This window comes from Oenanthe melanoleuca, chromosome 4 (genome assembly GCF_029582105.1).
Source record: "Oenanthe melanoleuca isolate GR-GAL-2019-014 chromosome 4, OMel1.0, whole genome shotgun sequence".
Classification (NCBI taxonomy): Eukaryota; Metazoa; Chordata; class Aves; order Passeriformes; family Muscicapidae; genus Oenanthe; species Oenanthe melanoleuca.
In genome coordinates this window covers 34,354,999-34,367,761 of record NC_079337.1, presented here as the reverse complement: position 1 = coordinate 34,367,761, position 12,763 = coordinate 34,354,999, and the positions used below count along the sequence as shown (strand labels likewise).

The 12,763-nt window shown below is 42.7% G+C and overlaps 1 protein-coding gene across 1 annotated transcript in view; it reads right to left on the bottom strand.

Moving 5' to 3' along the window:
• Window positions 1–9,828, bottom strand: part of GALNTL6 (polypeptide N-acetylgalactosaminyltransferase like 6) — a 425,461-nt gene extending 415,633 nt beyond the window's left edge. The window contains exon 1 of the mRNA XM_056490455.1: window positions 9,541–9,828. Within this exon, the coding sequence (XP_056346430.1) occupies window positions 9,541–9,678 (138 nt within the window). The 5' untranslated portion in view covers window positions 9,679–9,828. The remainder of the gene's footprint in view (window positions 1–9,540) is intronic.
• Between the last annotated feature and the right edge of the window lie 2,935 nt (window positions 9,829–12,763).

Below are 12,763 nucleotides of genomic sequence, written 5' to 3'. Positions count from 1 at the left end.
ATTTTTATACTGGTGTTATAATTGTAAAATTTGATCATCAATTTGAATGTCACTTTAGTTTATGTTGAGCAATTTTGAAAAAACAACATCCATTCAAGTCTGTCATTCATTTTGTACCCATAACAAATGCAACTCAAAATGTAGTCATTTATCAGAGTCTGAGAAAAAGATAAATATACTGCTTGCTGAATAGCCTTAATGTGTCTTTTAAGTGCATTCTCCATGCTAATGTGAAACTACTGCTCTATAGAAAAAGCAATCTAAAAATTTCCACAACTCAGTCCAATATAGTAATTTACCCAGGAACTAAGTGGGATATCAAAAACATTAAATGATCTGAAATGTGGAGGGCTTCCCTCCAAAGAAAAAAAAGCAGCAAGAGATGAAAGTGTGCTGCTATGTTGAAAATAAAAGCTGAAAAACCACATTAGGCATTGTGCTCTAATATTGAAAAAGTCAACTATTGCATTAAACCATGTATTAATTCTGTTCAAGACAGATGACTCAGAACTGGAGAATCACTGAAGGATGGGGCTTCAGCACTAGATTTGGGGCAATTTATAGTCTCTCCTCAAGTTGTCTGGTAGTTGTCTCTGACTAACTACTACTGTATCTGTGCAGGCTTTGCCAGGGACAAGTAAAGTTTTGCCCAGGGTGAAGTTGATCTGCACAGAAGGTATTTCAGCTGCCAGTGTCTGCTGGAGCTATCTCTTGTGGGTGGGAGCATCGCAAACCTCTCTAGTCCATGGGCACTGTTTGACCTTGACCCCTCGGACACAAAAAAAAGTTTCAGCAAAGTTACACAAAATTCATCCAAAAATTACATTACAACCACAAATTTTAGCCCAGGGACTGGATGACAAAACAGAAAGACAAACTGCCTGTGGTAGAAGACTGTTTTATCTAATGCAAAATTGGGAGATTTTACTCACAGTGAGGCAAAAATATATTACGAGATAAAATACTTATCTCACAGTAGCTGTTACCACTGCAGGGCCTGTGTTTCCCAGGCATTGGCTCTGAACAGAGACACAAGGAGTCCTTCCTCTGCTCTATCTTCATCTATAAACAGAACCTGTCATAGACTGCTATGAAATGTTCTTAGGCTGTCCTAAATATTTGTTTGCCTTCTCCTAGTACTTAACTGATAGAAAGCTATTTACAGAGGGCAAAAATAACTAAACAGGCTAAAATTTTCTAAATAAACACATCTGTTATTTTAAGTACAAGTATGAAAAATTATGCTTCTTTAGGCAAATGAGAACCTTAAGTTAGTCTGATAAATCTACATTTACACACTTCGGTGAGCAATCCAATTTCTAAGCACCTTGTACTAATACTGGTGTCCTGACAAAATTCTAGTTTAGATAATTACTCTGCCTAGCTAAATCTCTTAGCAGTATTGCATGCTGTCATAAACTACTGTGTAGCAAAGAAGAAAACTCTTCAATTGCCATTGCTTCTTAAGCACAGGATCAATGGTTTATCACCAATCAATGAAACACTTAAGTCGTACAGGCCAGATTTTCTAGTCTACTATATCCAATTTGCACTGCAAATTTCACATTACAAAGAAACAAACAAAAAACAACTGGCAACACACAGGAAACTGCACTGGACATGGTAGCTCTCAGGTGAAACAAACATGGCAAGTTTCATGGCACGGCACATCCATGGTACTGCCAATGGCACCAATCTCCAAACTTCTTGTTGCTGCAGTTCTCATGGGGGTGACTGTTCACATGGCTCTGAAGACAACACAAAAATATTCTTCAGCTTCTTCAGAGAAAAGTCTGGCAGTTAGGCTTATACTGTTCTGGAGGTGGTTTCAGATGATCCAAGGAAGCATCTGTCAAATACCATTGTGTACTGTCATCAAGGATTTGGCTGAAAACTTCTGGCATGGGAAGGTAACCAACAGCTGGAGGTGATGGTGGGGAAAGGGACACTGTAGTTATCTGTTAAATCCACATGTGACAAGAAAGTCTCATATTTCAGCTAGTGACTGCTTCCTAAGGGCAGAAGTGTTCAATAAACAGGATTTGACCAGATAAAGATATAATAGGAAATTCCTTCAATAGAATCAGCCAAGATATTTTAAAATGACAGCATAAAGAAACATTGTCCCTGTGAAACATGACCTCTCTGACCCTGTGGAGCACAAGCATCCAGAAGAGAGTGGATATTGTGGCCTACATATTTCTATACTAGCTGGAGATACACATTATCATTTTTGTTCTTGCAATTCTCTTTGTTATTAGTTTGGTGATTAAATAGCTGACTTGGATCACTGGGTGTTTGCATAGACTTCTAGCCATATCATGGAAAAAGGTGTGAAAATCACAGAAATGAAGGTAAAGAATTTGAAAAATAATCATGAAGTCCTGTTAAATCACTGCAACATATTTTCTTCCTCTTCTTTACCTCTTGAGTAAACCATCACAAGCAGGTGTCTCCCATGGTGTTTCTTACAAAGAAGAGGGAAAGGACTTCTCCGTTGAAGACATATTTTGAATAAGACTACCCAGACAAGTATATCACACAGTGAAACTCTTCCAAATGTGACAACTGTCAAAATCAGGTTGAAATCAATGAACCATTACAGAGCTTGACCTCAAAAACCTGTTTAAATTATGTGCTTATTGTAGATGGGATAAAATTAATTTTCCTCACAGCCACTGGTAGGGGGCTGTATTTTGAATTTGTGGTGGAAACAGTGCTGGTAAAACAAGAATATTTTTGTTGTTGCTGAGGAGGGCTTACACAGCATCAATATCTTTTCTGCTCCTTGTATTGCCCTAACAGTGAGGAGGCTGGGGCTGTACAAGAAGCTGGGAGAAGATACAGGTGAAAACAACTAACCAATGAGATATGCTATACCATATGGCATCAGAGTCACAATAAAACTGAAGGAAGAGGTGACAGGAACAGGACTGATAGCATTTGTCTTCTCAAGTAACTGTTATGCATAATGGAGCCCAACTTTCCTGGAGAAGGCTGAACACTTGCCTGCCCGGGAGAAATGGTAAATTGATTCTGATTTTTGCTTGTGTGGGGGGCTTTTGCTTTACCTATTAAACTGTCTTTACCTCAACCCACAGGTTTTCTCACTTTTATCCTTTGGATTCTCTCCTCCACTCCACTGAGATGGGAGTGGGGGCGCAGTGGTGTGGTGCTTACTTGCCTGCCAAGGTTAAAATATAACACACTAAAATTCTCAGAAAGAAGGTTCAGAAGCTTGCCATATCCTAATGAAGCCTTTTTACAATTTAAAGAAATCATCAAGAGAATGGGACTGCTAATTCTTTCAGTCAGCACCATTTGGTCTTTTGAGCATGAAGAACATGGTCATGTAGAATTTTGTAGAATACATGCAGAATTTTTAGTTTGGAATTCCTGAGTTGCACTGCATTTAACTTGTTGATCTCTGAATTAATTTTTTTCAGACTGATTTTATGTAGCCAAGATGTCTGCTCCTGGCCCAGATCCATCAAAATAGTCAGTTTTGCTGCAGTCAATTGCTATAAATGTGTGCATCAGCATATTGCTAAACAAAGACCATAAGTTACCTGTCTGAGAATTAAAAACAAGAGAAAAGCTGAATTGTTCTTTGTTCTTTATGTGAACAGACACCTGCCTAGACACACAGCACACACAGTGCAGTCTGGCTCCTGACCAGGATGTACCTATAGTACCACTGCAATCCTTCTCAGTCAGACATAAGAGAAATTCCCTTCACAGGGAAATGAGGAAGTTTAGGAAAGAACTGGGAATCACAGCCCAGTGAGGGGACAAAACATAGCTTGGGTATCCCCACTAATAATTGAGGAATTTTGCATCCCTCTGCTTCAATACAGCCATGGAATCCCTTCATCACATTAGCCTTTCTACAAGTCCAAATGTCAGCATGCACTGAGGTTTCTTAATCTTGTGTTTGGATTTGGATTAAGCCAAAATGACTGTGCACAATAAATTAGCTGAAATACATTACAAATGCTGAGTTAAATGGAAAGAAAATTAAATATAGAAACCAGTCTATTTTATCCTGTAAGATATACTCTATTTAGTAACACTCCTAAAAATTGATAGGTATTAAATTAACCACAGGAGGGCTCCCTCTGGTATAGTGAATACAACAGAAGCATACTGTTTTAAGATACACCACTATTTTTGGCAATAAAGTAAAAAAGGTTTTAGAATTCAAATTATATTTTCCTCAGTAGGCTCCAATGTAAACAAGGGAATGAAATTAAACATGAACAACTTCGGTAAAAGAACTAAATTACCTATGTGTTAACTGTGTGACTAAAAACACCTAAAAGGCAAACTCAGGTTGCCAATGCTCTTTGTTTTAAGGCAGTAAGCTCTGTTTTGTCATGCCAGGTACAGGGACTCTTGGAGCTGATACCCCAGCACAGCAATCAGCACAGCAATTAACACAGCCATAGAATAAAAGAGTATTGAGCACACCAGGTCCCAGCTGCTGCTCTGCAGTGAGAAACGATGACTTGCTTGGAACAGCACATGCATAGAAACTGAGCAGAGAAAGTGAAGCTTCATATTATCAGTATTTTTTATGGTCTGACAGGTACTGTCTCAAAATAGCAGAAATAAATGTCAGCAGCAGTCAAACAGCTACTTTTGTAGACTTGAGCCTGTTTGTCACTCTATGCTTTATTTACTCTGCTAAAGAGAAACAAAACTCTCCTGCCTCATAAGTTTGTGGTGAAAACAAAGGTAAATAATTGAGACAGTGGAACTAAATACATAAGTAGCTGACAGTGTCCCACCAGTGTAATAATAGGAAACAGGTGCATATTGATGTCCTAAACAAACCATATTCTGTACAAGATTTTGCAACTGTTGAAATCAACCAGAAAGGCAAGAGAAACACAGCTCGGGGGAGAGGGGAGAAAAAAGTTGTGGTCTCAAGATGCTGCTTTTATGCACCAGAAACAGAATTCACCAGCTAAGCTTTATACTTTGCTGGCAGCAATAGTGAGTTGACAGGGTTAAGTGTCCTGGAAAATTTTTGAGTATTAAAACCTGTGTGATAAACAGTAGGAAATATTGCATTTTGGGGTAAATTTAAATTTTCACTTCTTTCACAGACTTCATTGCAAGACAGAATTCAGGCTGAAGCTGCCTTCTGGATTCAGAAGACAAAGTCAGTACTTTCATAACCACCAGGCTTAGTAAGTCGATTTTGTGCCTGTTTGCCACCTACAAAAGAGGCCTAGGATTTGTAAGGACTAAGTTCTCCTCATGCTAAGGAGTTCATTGAGATCCATACCTCACTATTCCGTGAGAAAGGTGTAATCTTGGGGCTAACCAGACGGAAGCACAGGCTTCACAATGGAAGAGAGCTCCATGACTACCCCATGGAACTATGTTTCCTCCTCACAGCACAGCTTTTTCTCTTTGTTCTGGACACCATGCATGCACAAAAATAAAAAAGGGCCAACATCATCATCAGTTTCTCCAGTAGAAGTGGAGTCAGGAGGTTAAAGCAGCACCGCTCACTACGCCAGAGCATATGTGAAATGAAGCCAGAAATCCACCTTCTTTCCTTACTTTACACATCATAAAGCATTTCAGTAATACACCTACAAGCATTACAGAGCATCTGTGACCAAGAGATGCTGCTATTCAAATCAATTTTAAGTGAGGAGATTTGACACCAGGAAGCAGGGATGTGTCGAATGAAAAAACCACAAAATGAAGTTGAAATATATTAGGGGTTACTTCACTAGACTGCTCTCCTTTCAGTCACCACCCACACTGACCTCCCATAGGAACAGAAAGAAACATATACCACAATACCTACATAACAGACACTGGAAAATTGCTGCAAGAAATTTGGTACTTTTACATGAAGTTATGCTTCATATACTGACAGTATATGAACAGACAGGGTAAAGCCTTACTGTAGCCAAACAAAGTAGCACTAACTTTTGATAGCATGAGATAACCAGGTTTGGACCAGGATTACCTCCTCCTGAACACACTAAATTGTTGCTTTTCCTCCATAGAAAACAAAACTGAAATTAAAAGTTTTACCAGCATAACTTAGTATCCAAACACCCTGGCCTTGGAACTTTATCAGATGATCAGACAAGATACTTAAATCACATACATAATACCTCAATGACAAAACAAAACAAACAAACTCCCTCTCCAAAGTTAAACTAATGTAAAAACTGTAATCAAAACTCAAGAACATCGTAATGTTTTAAGGAATTTTTATGACTTCTTTTTTAAAAGGGCAATAAAAATACCCTATGCAATTTCCCTTATTCCCACAGTATAGCAAGGAAAGCAGTCTTAGAAAGATTAAACAAGAAATGAACTAAATTTTTTCCTCCTCGTGTCTACCATTTATGTCAAACTGTATTTTATGGAAATCTTGTTGCACCACATAACTCAGAACCTTTACATGTACATTTACCCTTGAAGCTCCACTTTAAATATGATAAAACAGAAGTAAATAATAATAACCAAAATATAAAAATCAAGCCTATCAAGTTCTCAAGTGAAAACATGACAGCTTTTAAAAGTTTGTATGAAACAACCGTTCACAGAGATTAATAATGTTTATAGAATTAATGTAAAGTGATCAACACCATTAATGTCGTCTGAAATCTTAATTGTATAATTTTCTCATTTTTCCCTAAAGAACTTCTTCTCTACTCAGAAACAGAATTTGCACAACAAAAAACAATTCTTATGTAACTTATTGCAGCACTATTTTAATGAAAAAAAAGTCAACTTAGTTTGTCATATTAGAATTTCTAGATAGCAGTAAAGAACACAAGTGCCTCTTCTAGGCACTGGAAATGACACAATCCCCAGGGGACACTGTTCTACCATTGATAGAAACAGACTATTTTTGCATTGTGGACTGCTTTTGAACAGCTTCTCTGCTTACTGCTGTCAGGATATCAATACCTCCTCCATCAGACTGCCATCCCTCCCTCACTCCAGTGCTGTGGCAAGCAGCTGAGGTGGTGGGAGAGGCTGACAGAGCCCTCATGCACAAGGAAGTTTGGGGATGTTTCTTTCAGCAATGAATGCAAAAGCTTAATTTATAAGTAGTCAAAACATCATTTTACCATGCCATCTCCTCAAAACCACCTGATGATCTATAACATGAATTAAATTGTTCTTAAAACAAGATGGCACATTTATAAACACTACTGTCAAGGTCAGAATACCAACCAGACACCCATTTTACCCACAAAGGCAAAACCAGTTCAGACTATAACTAAATTATTGAAGTCACAGACAGCTCTGCCTCTCTCCCATGGTCAGGACATACCATAACAGTCCAACTGTACATCACTAGCATGACTGCTGACAGTATACACACATACCTTTGTCAACTAACATGATCTTAGACTACACAAGAAAAGTCTGCTGCAGTTTCAGTAGGACTGACCTCTAAACTTGTATTAAGTCACACTAAGTATCAAGAAATTGAATACCTCAAGGGCAAAGAATAACTGTGCTGAGAGTTTAAATTCTTGCATCTGCTACTAACTGAACAAGGAAAAAGAAGTTACATTTCTACTAGGATACTATTTCTAATGCAGTCTTTTCTGGCATGACCTCATTTCTAGGGTAGTCGCAAAGAAGTCTTGCCATTTCCTTTATATTTCAGGGAGTTAAACTCGTATTTCAATCCCTGTTCCTTGTAAGTATTTTGGGTTATAACATGCACATCAAAAGACATAAGTAACCTAATTGCATTACTTGTCTGTACTTCAACCTTCCATCCTCACTGGGTAATGATATTGCCAACACGATCTCAATACTTAACATGATAACGGAATTACATTAGAGTCAGCTGTAAGGTTCAAAATTTCACTGCTCATTTTTATTGTTTTTCCATTAAACAGTCCCATTACTGCTCAATTAGTATTCAGACTGGGAGAAAAGTGAAGAGGAAGAAAAAAAAAGGGGAGAAAAAAAGGAAGCTAGTAAAAAGACCTTTTCAGAAAACTTAGGATGTAAAATTTTTTGGATTATCATTAGAGTAAACCTCACTAGTCCTTGACATATGTTTAGCTGTTTATTTCTGACACCACTTTATCCAGAACCTTTTTTATTATTATTATTAAATACAAAGCTACCTTTCAGTGTTATCCAACCATGTTCTACTTAGAGTGCACTCTTGAACATCAGAAATTTTATGAAGGCACGTGTGTTCAAAGAGCCATGCAACACACATGGAAATCATTATTTGCATTGAAAACCTTAGCTTCCCTAAGTCACAAAGTAAATTAGAAACTGCAAAGACTGCAGTGTGCACCTTGTAAACTAATGACAGACACTTATGATCATGCATAATTTTCTTTCAGCAGAAATTACTTCCAACTAAATTTTAGCACCTGACACCTACTGCATTTTAAAACCCATGGAAACATAAAGTAAGCTTCAAATTAAGAAGATATCCTTAACTTCCTCCTCTGGTAATATTCAGCATATTTCATTAAGCAAAGTTACAATAATTTGGAGGGCTAACTTCTGTGATGGATACCCTTATTAACAAAGAATCAAATATGTTATTGCCCAGTTGAAGCCATTGACCATACATGGGTGATGACCCTTGAAATGAAGGCTACTAATACACTGAAATGATAAATGAATACACTCTAATGTGAAGACTATGTAAGTGGTAAACAAGCTAAAAGATCATACAACCCCATAATTTCTTACCAATGATCTATGAAAAATTCGTGTTATGTTTAAATTACACTGACAATTACAGTGTAGGAGCATTGTACTGTTGAACAGAACAAACATAAGCTTTGGTAAATTACAGGCAGGGTTATAAAGAAGTGCATTACAGTAACTCCCTAAAACTAAACTTCACTTAACGCAGGTCATACTGTGATTTATGAGCCAAACATAAAACCATCAAGCTGAAGAATAACTCAAGCAAGGAACAGCTTATGTCAACGGCTCCTATTATTAATAACAGTGATCGAGAAAACCGTAAACTGAAAATATTTGGAAGTTCTTTGTGACATCAGTCTGACAAGCAATTAGACACAGCATCGCCGCATCAGGACACAACAGTAATATTCAGAAGAGAAAAAAACATCGTCAGTCACTTCTGTCGAATTTACAACAGAAGAGGAAACAAAAAATCTCGGTGGCAAGACATTTACGCGGATCCCAAGCAATTTCAGCGGACCTACAGCCACACACCAGTTCGAGAAGTATTGCAGAGAGGCGGGCAAACAAAAGTTGCAGTAAAACCTCCACTTCTTGAAATGAAAATCAGAGCCCAGCATCACCCTCAACTGACCAAGGCAGCACACAAAACCCCACGTCCGCCTAATTCCAGAGGCAGCCCGTGCGCCCGCTCGCCCCTGCCCTTCCCGGGAAGCCCAGCCGGCAGCGGAGATGCTCCCACAACTTTGTCCCCGGTGGCGGCGGCAGGACCGGCAGCGCTGCCGCCCGCGCCCCGAGGGGCAGAGCCGGGCCGGGCCGGCGGGCAGCGGCTGCGCTCCTCCCGGGCGGCCCCGCACCTACCTGCGGCTCCGCTCCTTCGGGCGGCTTCACCAGGTGCTTCTCCTTGTACAGAGACCAGAGGCCGATGTCGGGCAGGAAAATCAGAGCCGCGGTGAAGAGCAGCGTCATTTGCAGAAACCTTTTCTGTTTCCTCTTCATGGCCAAAGCCGGGCTGCTCTGCTGGCGGCGGCGGTGTCAGCTCCCCCAGCTCCGCGGGGCCAGGCTCTTCCCCGCCCGCAGCGCCTCGGAGGGGCCCGGCGCCGCGGAGAAACTTCGCCCGCCTCACGCCTGCCCACCCGGAGCCCGGGCGGGGCCGCCCCCCGCGGCGGCGGCGGCGGGGCCGAACCTGGCGGCCGCTCCCCCCGCCCCGGCGCGGCGCTGCGAGGCGGCGGTGCCGCTCTGGGGGGAGCTCATGGATCCACCTGCCAACAGGGCGGCCAACAGCCCGCCGCGCAGCGGGACGGGGGCAATAAACAAATAAATATATAGACACACATGTAGATATTGGAGAGAAAAAACGAAAAGGAGGGTAAAGCCTCACAGCCCGAGTGCAGCAAAGCGCGTGGGACCGAGATCTCGCCCTCCTCCCGGCCGCGCACAGCCCCCGCCGCTGGCCGCACCCGCCCGCTTCACGTCCCCCTGCCTGCCCCGGCCCGGGCGGGGGGGGCGCGGCATCATGAGCTCATCACGCGCAATTTGCTAAGCAAGAGTTCAATAAAAAAAAAACCACCCAAAAAGCAGTAGAAGCGGGCTGCTGCCGGCGCCGCGGCACAGCGCGCCCCTCCGCGCCGGGGAGGCGGGCAGGGAGGGGCGGCCCGCGCCCCCCGCCACCACGTGCGGCGGCCGGGCCGGGCCGGGCCGGGCCGGGCCGGGCCGGGGACGGGCGGGGCCGGGCCCGCCCCGCCGCGCCTCCTCATGCCGGCCGCCCCACGTGCGCTTCCGCCCGCTGAGCGCCTTCCCGCCGGCGGGCGAGGCGCCGAGGGACGGCCCGGTGCGGGGCCCGCGGGCCGGAGCCCGGCGATGCCGCTGCCGGCTCTGCCGCCGCCGCGCATCGGGGACGGGGCTTGCAATTCCCGTTCCGGTCCGTCCTCCTCGGCGCTACGTGGAATGCGGGGGGAACGGCGCGGAGAGCCCGCGGGCGGCTCCCTGCCCGGGGCCCGGCCCGCTGCGCCGGGCGGTGCGGGGCGCTCACCTGCCGGGGCTGCCCCGCAGCGCCGCCTGCCCGGAGCCCGCCCGGCCGCAGCCTGGGCAGCTCCGGCCCTCCCCGCACCGCGGGGCTGAGGGCACCCCCGCCTCGGCAGCAGCGCCGGGGGAAGGAGATGTTCTGAGCCATGTCGGTTTGTACCCAGCGTGTTGCAGTCGGACCCGTTTGGGTTGTGTTCAGCTGCTCGTTCTGACTACGCAGTGTAATTACCTTGTCTTCCCGAACTAACTCCTCTCAGCGAAACAGGAGGACGCTTGGGTTAAGCTCGCTAGGACCTACTGCCCTTTCAGCATTGTCGCATTAAACAGTGGGAAAACGTGTATCAGACTCATAACGTGGACATGCCCAGAACGAATATTGGAAAATAAAGCTACCTCTATCTTCCTTTCTTTCTGCCCTGCATGTAGAAAGCTGTCACTTCAGCTACAGACCCTGTTCCTATTGGTGGCTAAAGTATTTCTGAATGTCTAGGTCTTAAAATAAGAATTTTCTTTCTGTAACTACAGTACATCACTACAAATGGGAAGAAGTAGTCCTGTCCTTTTCCATGGTTGAAATCAGGCTTGTCCGTCCACAGAACCGTGTTGTTCAGGGAGCATTTCCTACATTTTCATAAAATAGTAGATGAGGCAGTAGAAAGGTTAGTTTTTAGGAGAGGAGATGGAGATAAGGGAAAGCTCGAAGGCAGAACAGGAAAACTCTGAACGATGAAGGTGGGATGGGAGGAGACAGCACAAAGCTCTTTACATAAAAGCAGGACTGGAAGGGACCTTGCAAGGTCAGCTCCTCTGTGGCTCTGCCCCAAGGCACAATCAACTATATGTATGTGCCATTCTTGACAAGTGTTTGTCTAACCCATTCTGAAGTCCTCCAGCGACAGCACCACTCCAGCCTCCTCAGGCAATCTGTTTTGACTTGCCATTGCAAACTGTTCCTTAATGTACAACCTGAACCTCCCTTGCTGTGATTTCAGAGTATTGCATTAGCCGTCAAAGGGACAGCAAGCAGAGTATTCCCCTCAGTCTTTACACAGGTAAAGCCCACTCCCAGAAACTGTTCTTTAGGCACTCCAGGATGTCTCAAGAGCTGGTGTATTCTGCTTTCATCAGGACTGTGTTCAACTGGTTTGTATCTTATTTGAAGTCCAAAGCTGGAGCTAATAAACTGAGTGGGATCTTGTTTATAAGAAAAGAAGAGTATTATGCACATGTCACAGTGTTACTCTTTTTCCGTGCATTCCGTGTGGAATGCAAGCCTTGGTTGTGACAGCAGTATCACTTAGCAATAAAATTTAAGCTCTGGTTGCTTTTGTTTCCCTCAAGATCACCTAATCCATTGTTCATATTTTTACAGCTGAATACTTCTCCTTTTTGTGATGTCTCTGTTGAATATAACTGTTTTTCCAAAATATTTATCCAGTTTGTCAAAAACACTTTGAATTTAAGCCTATCTTCCACTGTCATATACAAATGTAATAAATTCGTTCAATTCTGCAATCCAGACTGTTAGCAAGAACTTTAGTTCCCCACAGAGCTCTGCAAAATGTGTATTCCTATATTTATGAGAATGCCATTGATACTTTACTCTCTCTGTAGTTTCCAGACAATTTGAAATGCTTAAGTGAACTAATCTTGCTTATATGATTGTCATGTGCAAGACTTGTTCGATTGTCTTGGTGATAAAAGATGTACTTCACTGGTGCCTTTTCACCCCTGCCATCACAGAAGATCACCAAAAAGGCTATGCAAGCATTTACACCTTTTTATTGTTGCAGCTAACCAGGAAGTTATTCAGTTCAACTGAAATTTAAAAATTTGGGTTTATATTCAAGAGATGAATCCATCCATAGATTAAAGTACTCAGAAAACCAAAGGGTGCTGATCTTGTCAGAAATTCCACTTACTTTTTTAGTTCATCATCCAAAGTTAGGAAATTTACCAAGCATATTGGAAATTTTGATTCAGCTGCCTTTTTGTCTGAAGACATTCAGCCTTGATGTTCTTCCACTCAGTGCAAAAAGAATAACAGCTAAAACCATCC